General features: G+C 39.8%; 1 protein-coding gene across 1 annotated transcript in view; it reads right to left on the reverse strand.

The window, feature by feature from the left end:
- URB1 (URB1 ribosome biogenesis homolog) overlaps window positions 1-20502 on the reverse strand; it is a 109951-nt gene that overhangs the window by 20132 nt on the left and 69317 nt on the right. The window contains exons 25-30 of the mRNA XM_036745302.1: window positions 14264-14322; window positions 12745-12935; window positions 11270-11380; window positions 11101-11164; window positions 6610-6781; window positions 4383-4482 (exon numbers count right to left, since the gene is read on the reverse strand). Of these exons, the coding sequence (XP_036601197.1) occupies window positions 4383-4482; window positions 6610-6781; window positions 11101-11164; window positions 11270-11380; window positions 12745-12935; window positions 14264-14322 (697 nt within the window). The remainder of the gene's footprint in view (window positions 1-4382; window positions 4483-6609; window positions 6782-11100; window positions 11165-11269; window positions 11381-12744; window positions 12936-14263; window positions 14323-20502) is intronic.

Consider the following 20502-nt stretch of genomic DNA (forward strand, 5'->3'; position numbering starts at 1 on the left):
TACAAAGTGTTGGACATGGTACAAGTAGTATTATCCCAATATTACAAATGAGGAAACTGAGGAACAAATACACTGACTGATATTAAATTTCAGAGTCAAACTCCAATCTCTGGACTCCCAAACTAGTGTTCTACACCACAATTTCTCTAATAAAGTAGCTCTCAAGTAATAAAAGCTCAAAGTGTGACCAAAGAGACTCTCCTACTCACTGATCTGAACTAACATCCTACTACTTTTAGAGAACCACCAAACAAGATAAGTTACATATACCCAAGGAACCTAGCAATGAGCTTCTCTGAAGTTAGCCAGGCCGGTCCTTAGATAATAGAGTAAAGACCTAGCAATTGATTACATGTTAAGATTTCATTTCCACACTTCCAGGGGTGGAGCAAAGATGGCGGCTGGAAAGCAGGGACTTGCGTGAGCTCCCCACCACGTCCCTCCAAAAACCCATAAAAAATGGCTCTGAACATAATTCTAGAACTGCAGAACCCACAAAATAGCAGAGGGAAGCAGGTGTCCAGCCCAGGACAGCCGGGATGGTCACTGAATGAGGTCTATCGGCACACGGAGTGGAGGGGAGCAGAGCTCAGCGTGGGAGGCAGCAGGACCAAACAGACCAGGAGCCGGGCAGGACAGGCCCTAGCACCCTGAATCGGTGAGCTGTGGCAGTTACCAGACTTCTCAACCCACAAACACCAAAGACAACAGAGAAGCTTAGTGGGAAAAGCTGCAGGGGCCACTGCCCCAGGGGCAGCAGGGGAGGAGCAGCTACAGAACTACAGCTGCAGTTACTTCCGGCCCCAGGCCCACGTGGTGGGAGGAATTAAGTAGCAGATCAGAGCAGGAGTGCAGAGCCTGCTGAAGATTTGCATCAGGTTCGGGTTGGTGGTTCTTGAGGAAGGATGAGAGCTGGCTATATAGAAATAGCTCTTAAATCAACGGCACATCAAGCTTGGAACAAAGTACTCTTTGCTCTACAAGCAGGCATATCCCCACGAAAAACTCAAGGGTCAAGTAAGTTGGCTGGGAACATGGCCAGGTAGCAAAAACACACCCAGATTCAGTCTCAGACTTTGGAATCCCTCTTTGGTGACAAAGAAGACCAAAACATACAGCCTGAAGAAGTCAACAAAGTCCAAGAGCCTACAGCAAAGAAAAGCATGAACTGGTCTCAGGCCATGGAAGAGCTCAAAAAGGAGTTGGAAAAGCAAGTTAGAAAAGTAGAGGAAAAATTGGGATGAGAAATGAGAATGATGCAAGAAAACCATGAAAAACAAGTCAATGACTTGCTAAAGGAGACCCAAAAAAATACTGAAAAAAATATTGAAGAAAACAACACTTAAACAATTTGAATATTGTGGAAAAACAATCAGGATAACACAGGATCTGGCAGCTTCCACATCAAGGGACCGAAGGGCTTGGAATATGATATTCTGGGGGTCAATGGAGCTAGGATTAAAACCAAGAATCACCTACGCAGCAAAACTGAGTATCATACTCCAAGGCAAAATATGGACTTTCAAGTTTTCTCAGTGAAAAGACCAGAGCTGAATAGAAAATCTGACTTTCAAACACAAGAATCAAGAGAAGCATGAAAAGGTAAACAAGAAAGAGACATCATAAGGGACTTACTAAAGTTGAACTGTTTTGTTTACATTCCTACATAGAAAGATGATGTGTATGATTCATGAGACCTCAATATCATAGTAGCTGAAAGGAATATTGCATATACATGTGTATACATATATATACATATGTGTGGGTCTATGTATGTATATATGTAGGTGTGTACACACACACACACACACACACACACACACACACACACAAAGGGCACAGGGTGAGTTGAATATGAAGGGATGATATCTAAAAAAGTAAAATCAATTTAAGGGATAAGAGAGGAATATATTGAGAGAGGGAGAAAGGGAGAGATAGAATGGGGTAAATTATCTCACACAAAAGTGGCAAGAAAAAGTGGTTCTGTAGGAAGGGGAGAGGGGGCAGGTGAGGGGGAATGAATAAATCTTGCTCTCATTGGATTTGACCTGAGGAGGGAATACCATACACACTCAATTGGGTATCTTACCCCACAGGAAAAAAGGAGGAAGAAGATAAAAAAGGGAAGATGACAGAAGGGAGGGCAGACGGGGGGAGGAGGTAATAAAAAACAAACACTTTCGAAAAGGGACAGGGTCAAGGGAGAAAATTCAATAAAGGGGGATAGGTTAGGAAGGAGCAAAACATAGTTAATCTTTCACAACATGAGTATTGTGGAAGCGTTTTACATAATGATACGCATGTGGCCTATGTTGAATTGCTTGCCTTCTTAGGGAGGATGGGTGGGGAGGGAAGAGGGGAGAGAATTTGGAACTCAAAGTTTTAAAAACAGACGTTGAAAAACAACAACAACAACAAAAAGTTTTTTCATGCAATTAGGAAATAAGATACACAGGCAATAGGGGCATAGAAATTTATCTTGCCCTACAAGAGAAGAAGGGAAAGGGGGATGGGAGGGGAGTGGGGTGACAGATGGGAAGGCTGACTGGGGAAGAGGGCAACCAGAATATACGCCATCTTGGAGTTGGGGGAGGGTAGAAACAGGGAAAAAATTTGTAATTCAAACTTTTGTGAAAATCAATGCTGAAAACTAAATATATTAAATAAATTAAAAAAAAAAAGCAAACAAACAAAAAAAAAGATTTCATTTCCAAGGGGAAAAAGAAAGATTTCTTTAACTGGCTGAGATTATTTTTAGTAATCAATGATACTTTCCTATGAACACATGTAAATTTTCCATGTGACCTAGAGGAAATTCTGATTCCTTATTTTATGGCCACCCTGACACTTCCTAAAAATCTCACTTTAGTAACATTTTTTCCCCTTGGAAACAACTGTCCTTGTGGTGTTCAAAACATGTAAAACACTTGCCAAATAATAAGCTATTTTGAAAAAAGTTAAACACAATCAATGACATCACATTTGTTTAAAGAACCTTGCAAAGTGCAACTGAAGACTTCTGCTGACAGGCTTATCAGCCTGAAGGTTGGATTTAGATGACTGTGACAAGGCCTTTGCTCAGTGAACTATCATGGGGTTATACTCACAATCATCAGAGGCAAATAAAGTTTGGGGGGTTGTAAGATTCCAGGAATATGCTATTTGATGTCTTTGCCACCCTTTTAACAAGATTACAGAAGCAATGAAATCTGCTACTGTGACCACTTCAATGAGGGAAGGTATAGAGTGTGAGGTTTGCCTCTGGCTGAGTATCAGCATCATGTCCATTCGATTTGTGAAAAATAACCTAGAAATTTCAGTACAGTTCTGTGGAAATAAGAATCCATCACAGAAAAAGCATCCCTCATTGTCACTAATGACAACCTTGGCTGAGCTGTTTCTGGGCCAAGGTTGCAGGGAGAAAAGACAAGAGCACGGCTATACATCTTCAACAAACTGAGTTTTCTCTGAAGATATGTGCCTATGCACACAGGGCCACAAGAACCAGAACCACAAGGAACTGAGCAAAATCCTTAGTGGGAGAAGCCAAACAAGGCTCCCTGGTGGGCAATGAAAGTACATAGTCCCATGCTCCCAAAATCAAACTCCAGAAATGGGAGAAGAGGAATAAACATTCTGCTACAGGGCTACTTAAGTCATCAGGATGAAGGCAGAAGCAAATGAAACATATTATTTCTAGCTTAAAAAATGAGACTGAGTTCTTGATACTTTTGACTTCTACAATACTGTTTTGTGACTTTTTGTGACAACTTTGGCACCATATATCTAAATGTTTTAAATCCCCAATTAAAATGTTAAAAGCGTACATCCATCACTGGTGTTGGCATCATTCTCAGCCCCCGAATCATCCCCTTGCCACCTTAGACTCCAGCCCAGAATCAGACCTCCATGCTACTTCCTGGCCATCTCCACCCTGGAAGAGGCTCTTTTTTATGTAGTGTTGTCTTCTCCTATTAGAATGAAAGCTCCTTGAAGACAGGGGCTATCTTGATTACTTGCATTTGTATCTCTAGCACTTTGCAAAATAAAATACGTGGCACAGAGTAGGCACTTAATAAATGCCTTCATAAACGCTCTCTCTCTCTTTTTAATTATTTTTAAAAGGGATTTCTATTTAACCATCAAGAATAGGGTGATAGAGTAGAAAGCGAATGAGACAGGGCTGGGACTGGAACTTGGGTTCTCTGATAATAGGGAGGCTGTAGAAGGACTTTCTGCTCAGGCATGCATCAGACTATGTGGTTGCTAATATTCCTTCCAATAAGAATGTTCTCTGATTCATGAATCAATGAAGTAAACCGGATTAGGCGTAAATAAATACAGGCATACAAAATGGCCTGTAAACAGAAAGCATTGTTTACCTGGTCTGGTAAGTTCACTGAAGAGGTGAAGTAGAAAACAGGGGTCATAAAGTTCATCAAAGTCTACTTTGCTTTTGTCTTTAAATATATCCTGTGCATCCTAAAATAGAAAAGGGGAAAACTAAAATAAAGGTCTTAAGCCGAAGTACCATCCCATCCCAGAAAACTCAATGACTTTATAATTTTAGAAACTCATGGCCACCATTTCTGGGGTTAAAACAGATAACAAGAAGGTAATGCTACCATTATTTTGCAAAAGTAATATTAATATGGTATATATTTCATGGTTGTTTCATAGGTTGCCAGCTGTCCAGACTGGGTACACAGATGAGTGGATAACTGATAGAGCTCATCCATTAGTATATATACTTTGGGCCAGAGTTGTGCTAATAAATGTTTAATAAGCAGCTCTACCAAAAAAAATGTACTCAAGACATACTTTTAAGTTTAACCTGCATTATTAGCATCTTCTCAGTCATTTTTCTTAAATCTAGATAAGTATCAAAATAATAAATTAACCCCTGATTTGTAGTATTTGTAAATTTCCAAGGTAAATGCTCACACAGAAAACTTAACAATTAGCTCTTGTGAGCCAGTTTGAGCTGGCTCCAGGACAACCCTGTTTTGGCCCAGCATTGTAAGTGGAAGGATGTCTAGACTTAAACAGAAGTGGGAGAATAGGCTGGAATGCCCATGGGAAATCACAGAGCTCCTTTAATTATGACACAAACCTCTCCCTGAAATGAAAGCTCATATTTTTAATACCAATATTTTACCGGTGGTGTTCTATGGCTGTAAGTCAAGAATATGATAGTCTCTAATTAAAATTTATTATGACTCAGAGGGCAATAGAGAGGTGCCTGGTGAATGTGAGCAGGAAATGTATAACAAAAAGAACTATGAAGGAGAACTGAAGGACAGAATCAAAAGAAATGTGGATTGATCATGTAGTGAGTGAACAGCTCGTGCATTCCGCTGACATACTCCTGGATGTCATTCAGTTATCACAGGACAGGGAGGCAAGGGTGGGTTGGAAGAGCACATCAATGAGACCACAGATCGCTAAGTATTCTAAAGTGACAAAAAAGAGCTTGAGGCTAGAACACAGAGCGGGAACCAAGTAAGATCAGATTTAATGGGGATAAATGAAGGTGAAGACTTATGCTTAGGTTCAACTGTGGCCAGAATGGCCTTTGTTTTCTTTGAGTGACTCAGCTTACCTCATTGAGCCTTGCTGGGCACTGGGGCTTCTCTTCCGGGGCAGGAAGCCCAGAGTCCATGCCAGGAAGAAGAGAACTTCCTGTGTGATGAGTCATTGGGCTGGCTGAGAGGAGGTGTTAACTCCAGAGCCATGGCCTATTGGGTGTTAACCTAGTCTACGCTAGGGGGAGGGGCCAACTCAAGAACCAATCGGCCCTGGTCATTCAGGTGGCACTTGATGATGTCAAAAACTCTATAAGAGAGGAGAGGACAGCTTGAAGAGCTCTCTTTCCTTTTCCGGCTGGTACGGCAGCGGTGGGGATAGTGACTCTGGGCCAGCCCTTGCTCTCGGGCCGAGCTCAGATGTTGGTAACTATGAATTGTATTGGGTCTGTCTGGTGATATTGGTAATTTGTTTGTATTTTCGTTTTGAGGTTCGGGGTGCTGGTTCGTTTCCCCCAAACTAACTGAATGTTCTGAACCCCAGGGTGCTGGCTTTTTCCCCTGAAGTAAGTGAATGAAACTGTATTTGGTCTGTCTCTTGATGCTTGTCTCTTTGTTCCCCTGAACTAACTGAATGCTAACTGAATGCTGGCGTTTTCCCCTGAACTAAATGAATGTTGTCTGTATGCTAAATGAATGCTGGATTAAAGTAAGCTGGTCAACCCCTTCACCGTGCTCTCCTTATTTAAGCAGATAAAAAGAACCTGTGCTTTCCCGGCGTGCCAGCAGCCTCCTGGGTGCTGGCTGTGGGTGGATCTTATGCCCCCACAGGAGCTGCTAGCTGGGTTGTTAAAACATCAACAAAACAGCTTCACAAATATAGAATAGTGGAGACAAGGTTAGACTGAAAATGATCCTAAACTTCAGTATGAGTTAGCACAGAAAACTTCTGCAAGGAGTACACTGATCTCTTCCAGCAATAAAAGAAATATGACCATTAGAAAATTTGTACCACTACTGACATGATCAAAAGAAGATGTCTTCCCTATCAAAAAGAGGCAGTAACAGCCCTTGAGAACTATACCTCCTTTAGCAGAAGCCTTCGATTCTGTGGGAAGTGAAGAATGGTCATCATCATCTTCTCTCGATCCAGGAGGCACAAGATTTCTCCCACGCTCGGTTGCTGCCATAATGACTTTCCCAGGCTCTTACATGTCTTGTGATGTTCCACAGCAGCATGGCCCCACAGCAGCATTCTAAAATTGGGTCATGGAACAGTTGATTCAGTGTAGGATCCTCCAGCAAAAGTAAAAAATGGCCGATCCTATCTATTGACTGGAGGAAAATGAAAAAGTCTAGGCATTTTTCTTTTGAAAGTTCTCCTTTTCCTAGCAGCTACTCATAATTATCCTTTCAGAACCTTCAGAAACAAACAAAAAATCCAAAACTTTTGTTCCCTACTACCAATTATCTGTACTAACTTGTTATTTTAGCAGGATGTATTCCTATGTTCAAACGTTTATACTGACTTTCTGGAATCAGCCAACTTATAATAAAACTGTGATTGACAATTCAACTGAAGGCAAAGTAATATCTGCAAAAGAACTCTGGTTTTTAGCTGATACTCTCCTAATGAAACAAATGTGACAACAAAACTTCGTAAATTCAATCCTACGAGCACTCAGTCTGCTGTCAATCTCTTTACCTGATAAAAGGGGAATTTATCAATTTCCAATAAATTAACACTAAGAAGGATTTCATTAAACTTTTGAAACAAAAATTTAGTTTTTGTTTAAGTATGTTTTTCTTTAACAACTAGTCTAGGAAAAAAACTACTATGGAAGGCAGCATATAAATATTCTCATAGACACTATCATAATGATTACTTGGCAGTACCAGGTTAACCTAATAATATATTCAGCCACGTAACTAGTACATAAAGTGATAATGTCTTTTTTCCTATTGTTTCAGGTTTGTTACTTTCAAAATAAATCCTCTTCCCCTATTACAGACAGGGTGAAGTCATTTTACATTTATTTGTTGTGACAGGAACAATGGAAGGACCTGTGATTTCAGGGGTATGGGGAACTCTTCTAATGAGGAAACTCCCTCTACCAATGTAGGTCGGTATCTTCTTTGCAACTTAAAGTCTTAGAGAATGGCCTATAGGCCTGAGAGGTTAAGTGATTTGCTCAGATCACATAGTACGTGTCAGAAATGGGATCTGAACCCAGGTCTAGGAAAGTTCTGGGGCCCGCTCCCTATGCACTATGCCAAGGCTGCCCTTCTCTTTACTCTTGTTTGTTGCTGCTGTTGTTCAGTCATTCCAGTAGTGTCCAACTCTTCGTGACCCCTTTTGGGGTTTTCTCGGCAAAGATATCAGAGTAGTTTTTTTTCTATTTCCTTCTCCAGTTCATTTACAGATGAGGTACTGAGACAAACAGGGTTAAGTGACTTGCTCAGAGTCACACTACCAATAAGTGTCTAAGGCAGGATTTGAACTCAGGAAGATCAGTCTTGCTGACTCCAGGCCCAGCATTCTATCCACTGTGCCACCTAGCTGCCCTTATTCTTGCTTAAGGTTCTTTAATCTTTATCTTGTCATCAAGTGTTCTAACCACAGAACAATTAAAATAGCTCTTTCTTAAATTCAATAAAAATAATTTCTAATTTGTTCTTTCTCTAATAAAATATTGAGCTCACCATTTTAGTACAGTAAATGTAGAAATGAAATGTTATCCATCCCAAAACAATGCAAGAGAGGCTGACTCATGGGGAAGGATTTTGGGGTTGTTGTTTTTTTTCTTTTTTAGCAGATCCTTGAACTGGACATAACTTTGTACACTGAAGATACAAACTTTTCCTCATGGAGAATTTTGAAATTACTTGTTAGTGTACAAGTAATAATCACCCCTCCTCATACCCCTAACCTCTCCCTACAATGTTCAATCTTCCCTTATCTACCAGTTCCTTCTCTGTCTACAAATATGCCCATCCTTAAAAAGTCTTCATTTGACTCTATTATTCCTTTGGGCTATTATCCTATACACCTTCATATTCCTAGAAAAAGTCTTCTATCCTCGTTGCCTCCGTTTTCCTGACTTCTGACACTTCTGAACTCACCACTCCAATGGAATGGCTATCTTTTAAATGCTAAGGCCAATGCCCTTTTCTCAGTGCTCATCCTTCTTAAGCTCCCTGTAGCATGTGACCCCACTGACCACCCTCCACCCTTCATACCCCCTTCCTGAATATGCTCTTGGACTGCTGGGGCATTGCTCTTTCCTGCTAATACTTCTAAGATTCTGATTATCTCATTAGCCACCTTCTACTACCTAAATACTGGTATTTCCCAAAGCTCTGCCCTGGGTCCTCACCTGTTCTTTCCTTACAACATCTTTCTTGGTAAACTCACAAGCTACTATAGATTCAATCATCATCTCTATGCAGATGACTCCCAAATCGACAAGTCTAGTCCTCATCCCTCTCCTGAATTCCAGTTCTTCATTAGCAACTGCCTGGCAGACACCTGCATCTTGAAGTCTACATGTCCAGAAGAGGTTATTATCTTTACCCCAAAACCCTGCCCCTCTTCCAAACTTACCTGTTCTTGTTGACCTCAACTTTCCTGTGACTTTCTAGTCATTGGGGTTCACAACCTCAGAGTCAACATTTACTTTTCTCTCCCTCATTCTCCATAGCCAATTAGTACCCAAATCTTGTCAATTCTACCTCCATAACATACCTTGCAGTCATTCTCTTCTTTTAATTCACACAGATTATAAGCTCCTTGAGGGCAAAGACCATCTTTTGCCTCTTTAAACCAGTGGCTATCTAAGTGCCTGACACAGAGTAGGCTCTTAGTAAATGTTTACTGAATGAATGGGCACCACCCTAGTCCACACCCATCATCTCTCACTGAGCCCCTAACTGAACTGCTTCTATTCTCTCCCTCTCCAATTTGTCCTACACATAGGTGCTAAAATCATTTTCTTGAAGCACAGGTTGGATTATGTCATTCTTCTGTTGAAGAACACTGGTTTCCTATTTGTGCCTAGGACAAACTATAAACTCCTCAACTGGGCATTTAAAGTCCTTCACAGGTTGGCTCCAACCTACCTTTTCAAATATTCCCTGCAACTCTCCTTCACACACTCTATTACAAAGTCGACTGCCATACCCTGAAATCAGCATTCCAACTCTAACTTCCATGTCTTTGGAGAGGGTGTCTCTCAGGCCCGCAATAATTCCCTATAACATCTCATAAAATTCTTTTCAAGGCTCTCCTCAAGTGCCCCTCCTAGAGAAAGCCATTCTAGATCCTTTCCAGTTTTGGTATTCTCTCCTATTTATCTATGTAAATAGTATACCCCAAGTAGAATGAGAGCTCCTTGGGGGTAGGGACTACTTTCATTTTGCTTTGATACTCCCAGATGTAGCACACTGCCTTACATACAGCATATAATTAATAAATTGCTTGTGGAATTGAATTGCAAAATTTCTAGTCTTACTATTGGCCGTACTTCCAGATCGGGTAAAAGAACAATCTAAAAATGCTTTGATCAATGCATTTATTCAGTCACTCTCATCTCTCGTAGGGCAGCTAAGTGGCACAGTGGACAGAGCACTGGGCCTGGAGTCAGGAAGACCTGAGTTCAAATCTGGCCTCAGATACTTAGCTGTGTGACCCTGGGCAAATCACTTAATCCTGTTTGCTTCAGCTTCCTCATCCGTAAAATGAGCCAGAGAAAGAAACAGCAAACCACTCCAGTATCTTTGCCAAGAAAACCCCAAATGGGGTCTTGAAGAGTCAGATACTACTGAAACGACTGAAGAACAACAAACTCATCCCTCATGATTCCAAGTCTGAATCATGACAAAGTTCATGTGGTTACTGGGTTTTGGAAAGCCCAGGCAACTGTCATTGAGCACGTGCCTCAGTAGCACACATGGGAAGGGCTGCCCTAATTACTGTCTGCTCTCACTATTCCTCACCCTACTTCCTCAGACACCAAGCTCAAAAGACAATTAAAAACTAAAGTGAGAGTGATGAACCTTTTCAATAATTCAGGTACTGCTGTCAAACTAAACAAAAGGTGAATTAGGTCAAGAAGTACAAGAACCATGGAAATACCCACAAACACAGGCTCTCTGACATAGCCTGACACTGATTCTAGACCCCAGAAAAGCTCCTCATAAAGTGATGGCATTCTTGGAGAATTTTTCCACTTGACATTCACTGCTTGACAAGTCCAACCTCCCACCTGTCACAAAGAATCAAATTTACCCCAAGAAATTTTTTTCTGAAAGTTTCATGTTAATTATAGTGAATTCTTCTAAAGGCCATGCATATTAAGCTCCTCGAACAAAAACTTCATTAAGCACTGAGGATATGTATACAAAAGTTAGAGATCCTGCCCTCCAAGAGCTTACAGTTTAATAGATAGCTCACATATGGGAATGATGACTAGGGAAGGAAATGTCTGATGAGTCACTGAGGGTGGTCGATGCACTCTTTTCAGAAATAATGGTATCTCTGATTTGAGACTCTGACCTACTTCATCCAAAAACTCACCTGAAGTTTATGAGGCTCAGATCATTCTTTTCATACAATCTGAGAAGAAGCAATATCTTCTGATCTAAAAAGTGAATGAAGTTCTATTTAGAATGTGGTAAGTACCATAAAAGAACATGACATTTATATATGAAAAAAAGCATAAGCTGCTATACTTTTATACACTTACCCAAGACACTGAGGGTTGCACCATAGCCTCCTAGCAGCACCGCAAAGTGGCTGCTTTCACAGACGGAAGGACAAAGTTTTACAATGGTTGCTATTAGGTCCACTAACACTTCTAGGGGAAAAGTAGGATGAAATTTGGCATTAAAGGTGATGACAAGTAATTAAACAGAGTGCTGGGCTTAAGAGTCGGGAGAACTCACGTTCAAATTTCATCTTAGACATTTAACTGCATGATCTTAGAAAAATCACTTAAGTGGCAGCTAGGTGGCACAGTGAGTAGAGCACCAGCTCTGGAGTCAGAAGGACCTGAGTTCATATCAGGCCTCAGACACTTGACACATGTACTAGCTGTGTGACCTTGGGCAAGTCACTTAACCCCAATTGCCCTCTCCCCCAACCCCCAAAAAAGTCACTTAACTCATCTTGGTCTGTCTGTTTCCCTCATCAGTAAAATGGGGTGGCAGAGGGGTAGTTGGATTTGACAGCCTCTCCCTTCAGTTCTAAATGCATAGACTTAGAACACTATATATTTGGGGGAAGGACAAGAAAGAAAAAGAAAACAAATCTGAAAAAATATTTAAATCCTTTTCAATTTCTTTCCTATTACAGTTTTGCTCTAATGCTCTTAATGTAACCATTTGGCTAGAAATTTCACAGCAAATATTTCCTTTCAGACCAACAAATCTTTTAGGAAAGAATTACTTTTCTCCCAATTTCAATTCTATTCAAGCCATAATAATAACTAACATTTCCATATCACTTTTAAGATTTTCAAAGCACTTTATATACAATCTCATCTGATCCTCAAGACAACTCCGGAAGGCAGATACTATTGTCATTCTCATTTTATAGATGAGGAAACTGAGGTTAAGAAATGCCCAGGGACACACTGAAAGGCCATCATTCTAGTCATTATGCCACCTGCCCTTATCTCACTTTAGCCAGGGAAATTCTGTTTGTGACTCAGATTCTGTTAGCATTATAATAAGAAAGGATTGTACTAATTAACAATTAGAGGTTGCTTGCCTAGAAATTATTTGTTGAAAAGTCAAGAAGGCTGCCATAAATAAAACTCTGATCAGGGAAGGTAACACACAGAACAAGCATGGCCTCAGAGACAAGAAGATACAGGTTTAAGTCCTCCTACTGACACCTACTGACTATATGACCTTGGGGCAAGTCACTTAACTTGTGAGGTCTCTAGGCAACCCTCTAAAGACAGTAAGTTACAGATAAGTTGCAATTCTGAATTGGTAAAGTTGCAACACACTACCAGTTTGGACCAAAAAACTCCAATCATTTCTAAATCAAAGAAAACAAGTGAAAGTTTGGACTCAATAGGAACATAACATTCTGATACTGTTTTAGGAATCACTCTAAAAACAAGTCAGAGATAAGAATGGGTAAGAAGCTAGTTTGCTGCAATCAGTGAACAAACATGTACAATAAAACACACAAATAAACACACAAGGAGACCTTTTACTTGGATGTTTGTGTCATCTTCTTTTGACTGCAAGATGGTTGGCAAAAACATAGAGTGCTGTGTGATCATCACATACATTAGGGGTAGCTGGACCAACTTTTTGCAAAGAGAATTTTCAGGCTTATATAAGAGCTGTACGCAGGCATGCAGAGTCTTTAAAAATGTGTAATCCTGATAGCAGAACCTAAAAAGGCAAGAATTTGTTTTTAAATGCCTGTACTAAACGCAGATACTATTAAACAAAGAGTAGCTTTTTATATTATACTTCATTCCCTGAACTTCTAACCAGCGATGTCGTTCACTCTAGAGACCAAGCACCCTGGTGGGCTTAATGCTTTCATTGCTGACCTCCTGCCACGGAGCCCTGCCATGCTGATTGGTGGTCACCTCACAACCTACTAGGCTCAGCTCCTGCCATGCTGCCTAGACGTTCTCAGGGACCGTCCTCTGTCTTTCTACCTTTTCACCTTTTCCTACTTCTGGAACCATAATGCAACTAACTCCGTCATTACTCCTACAAAGGGTTATGACAATTTATTCCCCCAAGGCTCCATTCCCCTAGATATGTTGCCTCCTCCTTTTATAATAGAAGCTTCTTGGGGACAGGGATTATCTTCAATTTTGTGTTTGCATCTCAAGGACTTAGCACAGTTCCTGGCAGATGCTAAGTGCTTAATATATACATATTAATGCATTCACAGAAGGTTAGAGAAGTAGAGGTATATTTATCTACCTAAGGCTACTACCACGTTGAACAATCACATCTAGTTTTCTAAAGTTTGAAGATTCACTAGAAGAGCAGAACCTGAAAGAAACATTTCTTTCAAAAAAGAAAAAGCTTTTCCCATTCTAAACTACCTTCTCAGCCAACACCTCTTTTATCCTCCCATTCTATTCTTAACACCACATTGGGCCTTCCTCATTTTCAACTATTCAGATCTCCAAATTATCTTGCAAACTCTTGTTCACTAAGACTTCATATTACACTGAGAAATCATGGCAGGCAAAAGCTGTGGTTTCCATGCTGTTTCCTCAATAAGGAAACAGTTTTTAAGCTATTCTTGAATTTCAGACCAACAATTTAGCAACAGGAAATTCTTTCCAGATACTGAATGCCCTCCAAATCACATAAAGGAATACGTGGCAAAGTGCTCAGGTGGTGGTGAAGCAAAAGTGGCTCCTGATCTAATAACTTTTAAATTAAGTAGAACAATGACTACCAATATGATAGGTGTTCAAAAAGGCTTAACAATACATGAGATTTGATGAATACATATCAATAAATACACATTAATCAACAATTAATTGATGGTTATAATTAGTAGTTATTATTACTAATAACTTCTTTATTTTATTAAGGCCTTTATATTACTAAACACATAAACAGAATGATCTATTTTTACTTTACGTTCTCCCTGTAATCATCAACTGGGTTAAAACAAGGGTTTTTTTCCACAGTCAATAAATTTCACAATTGAAGAAAATCTTTCCAGTAAAATAAAATCAGCTTACTTAAGCCCTGTCTTCACAAACTTCTGCCAATCAACAGGATCAACTTCATTAACTGAGTGCTGTATGGAAAGTAAACAAAGAGAAACAATAAACACGGTGGTAGACAAGGTACAAATTTTAATTGTACGCAGAGTTTTCTGTGTTTCACTCTTCCGGAAATACTTGCAGCTAGGTACAGAATGAAAAGTCAGAAAGACCTAAGTTTGAATCCTGACTCAGACACTTAACTAATTATAGGACCCCTGGCAAGTTATATAACCTCTCTGTGCCTCACTTTCCTCATCTATAAAGTGGGGATAATAATAGCATGTACTTTACTCAGCTAGCCAGAGGATCAACTGAGATCACATAGATAAAGCACTTTTCAAACCTCAAAGGGAATAGAAATACTACTATTACCTATCAGACTTTGAGCTCCTTCCGAGGACTGACTTTTGGCTTTCTTTGTATTTTCAGCCCTTAGTAACCCTTGGTACATGGTAAGCATCTGGAAAACAAATGCTTAACAATAGCTACTTGTTCACTGAAAGCTCTGTATACTGAATGGACTAAGATACAGAGTTACATGGGAAGAAAACTACGTGACTTGAACCACCATGGTTTTTGTTCTACCCTCTAAGATACTCACAAATAAACTGCCTCAATATTAAAGAGATATTAAATATGAGTAACTAATCTGGAAATCAATCACAGCTCCCTTCTGCCTTGTGAGACAAACCAGAGAAAGTCAATGATAAAGGTAGATTCTTAGAGTACATCCTGAGAACACATATGACAAAAATGTAAAGAAAAAAAAATATTCTTATGAAGAAGTGTTTTAGCAATGGAAAGGCCACAGGGCAGGGAGAAAGGGAGTCCTAGACCAAGTGAGAAAAAGTCATCTCACTTCTAAGGGATTGTCATCTCATGTGTAAACTGAGGGAGTTCCTACACTATGTTTCTATCCAGGGTCCCTTTTATAGTATCTATATAATTATTGATAAAAATGTGATAAACGAAAGTCATTTTGATATACTGAAGTATTCAGAAAAAGCAGAACTAAGTTTTAAAAAAATATAAGACATGGAACAAATGCAATAAATAAAATATTTGTTACAAATAATGGTGTAAAAATGCTACCACCTTTACATTCCTACATGGAAAGATGATGTGTATGATTCATGAGACCTCAATACTAGGGTAGCTGAAGGGAATATGCATGTATGTGTATGTGTGTGTGTATACACACACACACACACACACACATACACATACAGAGGGCACAGGGTCAGTTGAATATGAAGGGATGATATCTAAAATAAAATCAAATTAAGGGATGAGAGAGGAATATATTGAGAGAGGGAGAAAGGGAGAGATAGAATGGGGTAAATTATCTTGCATAGAAGTGGCAAGAAAAAGCAGTTCTGTAGGAAGGGAAGAGGAGGCAGGTGAGGGGGAATGAGTGACTCTTGCTCTCATCAGATTTGACCTGAGGAGGGAATACCATACACACTCAACTGGGTATCTTACCCCACAGGAAAGAAGGAGGAAGAAGATAAAAAAGGGGGGATGATAGAAGGGAGGGCATATAGGAGGAGGTAATAAAAAACAAACACTTTCGAAAAGGGACAGGGTCAAGGGAGAAAATTCAATAAAGGGGGATAGGTTTGGAAGGAGCAAAACATAGTCTTTCACAACATGAGTATCGTGGAAGGGTTTTACATAATGATACGCATGTGGCCTATGTTGAATTGCTTGACTTCTTAGGGAGGGTGGGTGGGAAGGGAAGAGGGGAGAGAATTTGGAATTCGAAGTTTTAAAAACAGATGTTCAAAAACAAAAAAAAAAGTTTTTGCATGCAACTAGAAAATAAGATACACAGGCAATGGGGCGTAGAGATTTATCTTGCCCTACAAGAAAGGAAGGGAAAAGGGGACGGGAGGGAAGTGGGGTGACAGAAGGGAGGGCTGACTGGGGAATGGGGCAACCAGAATATACGCCATCTTGGAGTGGGGGGGAGGGTAGATATGGGGAGCAAATTCGTAATTCAAACTCTTGTGAAAAATCAATGCTGAAAACTAAATATATTAACTAAATCAAATAAATAAATAATTTTTTAAAAAATGCTACCACTTTCCAAAGCTCTTAGCCCAAAGATGATAAGAGGGTTGGACAAGTGGCCAGAAGGAGATTATAGGGTTAGGAATTGAATCTGGATTGCAGTCTTAGGTCTCAGTCTCAGCACAAGGAAGAGCACTAGCATACTAGAGCTTGTGGCCACAGGGAGTTGGGACCCTGTTCACAATTCCAGAGAAGAAATAAGTGCTTGCGGTCACTCGCAGACCACAGTGCACCTTTCCCTAGAACACAACACTTTGGAAGAACCAAAAACTTATAGGTCCCCAGAATTATCTCTGAAAAGAGCTGCACAAAAAATCTGAAACTTAGGATGTTCCCCTTTCTACTTTGGAAGCAAAGCTCCCCTTTAGCATAGAGTTAAAAATCAAGAAGTAGGCTGAAAAAAATGAGAAAATAGCAGAAAAAGATCCTGACTATAGGAAGTTACTATGGTGACAGGGAAGCTCAAAACACAAACTTAGAGGACAACAAAGTCAAAACTGCTCTACCAAAGTCTCAAAGAAAAGTATTAATTGGTCTTAGGCCATGGAAGAGCTCAAAAAGGATTTCAAAAATCAAGTAAGAGAGGTAGGGGAAAAATTGGGAAGAGAAATGAGACTGATGTAAGAAAATCATGAAAAAAAAGTCAACATCTTGGTAAAGGAGTTACAAAAAAATTCTGGAGAAAATAATATCTTAAAAGACAGAATGGGCCAAATGGAAAAAGATATACGAAAATTCACTGAAGAGAAGGATTTCTTAAGAGGCAGAATTGTCCAAATGGAAAATGAGGTGCAAAAGGTCACTGGAGAAAATAATTCCTTAAATTAAAAGTGGGCAAGGACAAGTTAACAACTTTATGAGACATCAAGAAACAAAAAACAAAATCAAAAGAAGGAAAAATAGAAGAAAATGGGAAATATCTCATTGGAAAAACAATTGACCTAGAAAACAGATGCAAAAGAGATAATTTAAAAATTACTGAACTACTTTAAAGTTATGATAAAAAAGAGCCTAAACATCATCTTTCAAGAAATAATCAAGGAAAACTGCCCTGATATTCTAGAACCAGAGGGTAAAACAGAAATTGAAAGAATCCACCAATTTAAAGAGAACTCAAAATGAAAACTCCCAAGAGCTAATTTAACCAAATTCCAGACCTTCCAGTTCAAAGAGAAAATATACATGCAGCCAAAAAGAAACAACTCAAATATTGTGGAGCCATAGTCAGGGTAACATGAAATTTAGCATTAAAGGATCTACATTAAAGGATTGGAGGGCTTGGAATATGATATTTTGGAGGGCAAACGAGCTAGGATGACAACCAAGAATCACCTGTCCAGCAAAACTAAGTATAATCCTTCAGGGGAAAAAAATGGACAGTCAATGAAATAGAGAACTTTCAAGCATTCCCAATGAAAAGACCAGAGATGAACAGAAAATGTAACATTCAAACACAAGACTCAAGAGAAGCATAAAAAGGTAAACAAGAAAGAGAAATCATTAAGAGATTAATAATGTTATACTGTTTACATTCCTACAGGGCAAAATGATACTTGTAACTCCTAAAAACTTTCTCATTCTTAGGGCAGTTGGAAGGAGTATATATAGACCAAGGGCATGGGTGTGAATAGAATATGATGGTATGATTATCTAAAAAAAAAAAAATAAAATAAGATTGAAGATCGGCTGGTAAGCAGGGACTAGAGTGAGCTCCGTACCTGAGTCCCTCCAAAAACCTATAAAAAATGGCTCTGAACCAATTCTAGAACGGCAGAACCCACAGAACAGCAGAGGGAAGCAGGGCTCCAGCCCAGGACGGCCTGGATGGTCTCTGGGTGAGGTCTATTCCACACGGAGCTGGGAGCTGGAAGCTGGGAGCTGGGAACGGAGTGGAGCAGAGCCCAGCCTGAGCGGCGTGGACCATCCGGACCAGAAGCCGGGCGGAGGGGGCCCTAGCGCCCTGAATATGTGAGCTGCGGCAGTTACCAGACCCCTCGACCCACAAACACCAAAGACTGCGGAGAAGGTTAGTGGGAAAAGCTGCGGGAGTGGAAGGAGTTTGCGGTTCAGCTTCCAGCCCCGGGGGCAGCTGAGGTAGGGCAGCTACAGCTGTTGTTACTTCCGGCTCCAGGCCCACCTGGTGGGAGGAATTAAGTGGCGGATTAGAGCAGGAGTGCAACAGCCTGCTGAAGTTCTAAGCCCAGTCTGGATTGGGGGTTCTTGGGGAAGGAGTATTGCGGGTGTGACAGAGCTGGCACCTCCCCCCAAACGTGGAACATAGAACTTGTTAGTCTACAAGCAGTCATACCCCACTGAAAAACTCAAAGGTCAAGTTAGTTGGTTGGGAATATGGCCAGGCAGCGAAAAACGCACCCAGATTCAGTCTCAGACTTTGGATTCTTTCTTTGGTGACAAAGAAGACCAAAACATACAGCCTAAAGAAGACAACAAAGTCATAGAGCCTACAACAAAAGCCTCCAATAAAAACATGAATTGGCCCCAGGCCACAGAAGAACTCAAAAAGGAGTTGGAAAAGCAAGTTAGAGAAGTAGAGGAAAAATTGGGAAGAGAAATGAGAAGGATGCGAGAAAACCATGAAAAACAAGTCAATGACTTGCTAAAGGAGACCCAAAAGAATACTGAAAAATACACTGAAGAAAACAACACCTTAAAAAACAGACTAACTCAAATGGCAAAAGAGCTCCAAAAAGCCAATGAGGAGAAGAATGCCTTGAAAGGCAGAATTAGCCAAATGGAAAAGGAGGTCCAAAAGACCACTGAAGAAAATACTACCTTAAAAATTAGATTGGAGCAAGTAGAAGCTAGTGACTTGATGAGAAATCAAGATATTATAAAACAGAACCAAAGGAATGAAAAAATGGAAGACAATGTGAAATATCTCCTTGGAAAAACGACCGACCTGGAAAATAGATCCAGGAGAGATAATTTAAAAATTATTGGACTACCTGAAAGCCATGATCAAAAAAAGAGCCTAGATATCACCTTTCAAGAAATTATCAAAGAGAACTGCCCTGATATCGATCGCCTCCTCAAATAGATCCCAAAAAGAAATCTCCTAGGAATATTGTCGCCAAATTCCAGAGCTCCCAGATCAAGGAGAAAATACTGCAAGCAGCCAGAAAGAAACAATTTGAGTATTGTGGAAACCCAATCAGAATAACCCAAGATCTGGCAGCTTCTACATTAAGAGATCGAAAGGGCTTGGAATGCGATATTCTGGAGGTCAATGGAGCTAGGATTAAAACCTAGAATCACCTACCCAGCAAAACTGAGTATCATGCTCCAAGGCAAAATATGGATTTTCAATAAAATAGAGGACTTTCAAGCTTTCTCAGTGAAAAGACCAGAACTGAATAGAAAATTTGACTTTCACACACAAGAATCAAGAGAAGCATGAAAAGGTAATCAAGAAACGGAAATTGCAAGGGACTTACTAAAGTTGAACTGTTTTGTTTACATTCCTACATGGAAAGATGATGTGTGTGATTCATGAGACCTCAGTATTAGGGTAGTTGAAGGGAATATGCATATATATATATATATATATATATATATATATATATATATATAGTATATATATATATATGTTTATGTATATATATATATAAGTGAATGTGTATGTATGTATATATCTATGTGTATATGTATGTATGTGTATGTATGTGTATATGTATATATATGTGTTTATGTGTATATATACACATAATATATGTATATATATATGTAAAAGAGAGAGAGCAGACACAGGCTTATTTTTTAAAATTACATTAAACACACACACACACACACACACACACACACACACACACAAAAGCCCACCAATGATCATTTCCATATATTTCTATCACAATCTGCTTAAAAACCTTACAACAGAGATTCTGCTTGTTTATGTTTTGTCCCAAACTTCCTTCTGTTTTTCTCTGCAAAATTTCTTTTTAATGCTTCAATAACTTTTTTTTTGGGGGGGGGGGCAGGGGGAGATGGGCTGGGAGCAACAATAATGTTAGATTCCCGCCACTCCTCAGCCCCAATCTCCTTGGGAACTCACTGATAGGTTAGGATATATATGGATATTCCTTAACAGATGCTACATAAAAATACTAAATTGATGACTTAAT

Source organism: Trichosurus vulpecula, chromosome 2 (genome assembly GCF_011100635.1).
Source record: "Trichosurus vulpecula isolate mTriVul1 chromosome 2, mTriVul1.pri, whole genome shotgun sequence".
NCBI classification, from domain to species: domain Eukaryota; kingdom Metazoa; phylum Chordata; class Mammalia; order Diprotodontia; family Phalangeridae; genus Trichosurus; species Trichosurus vulpecula.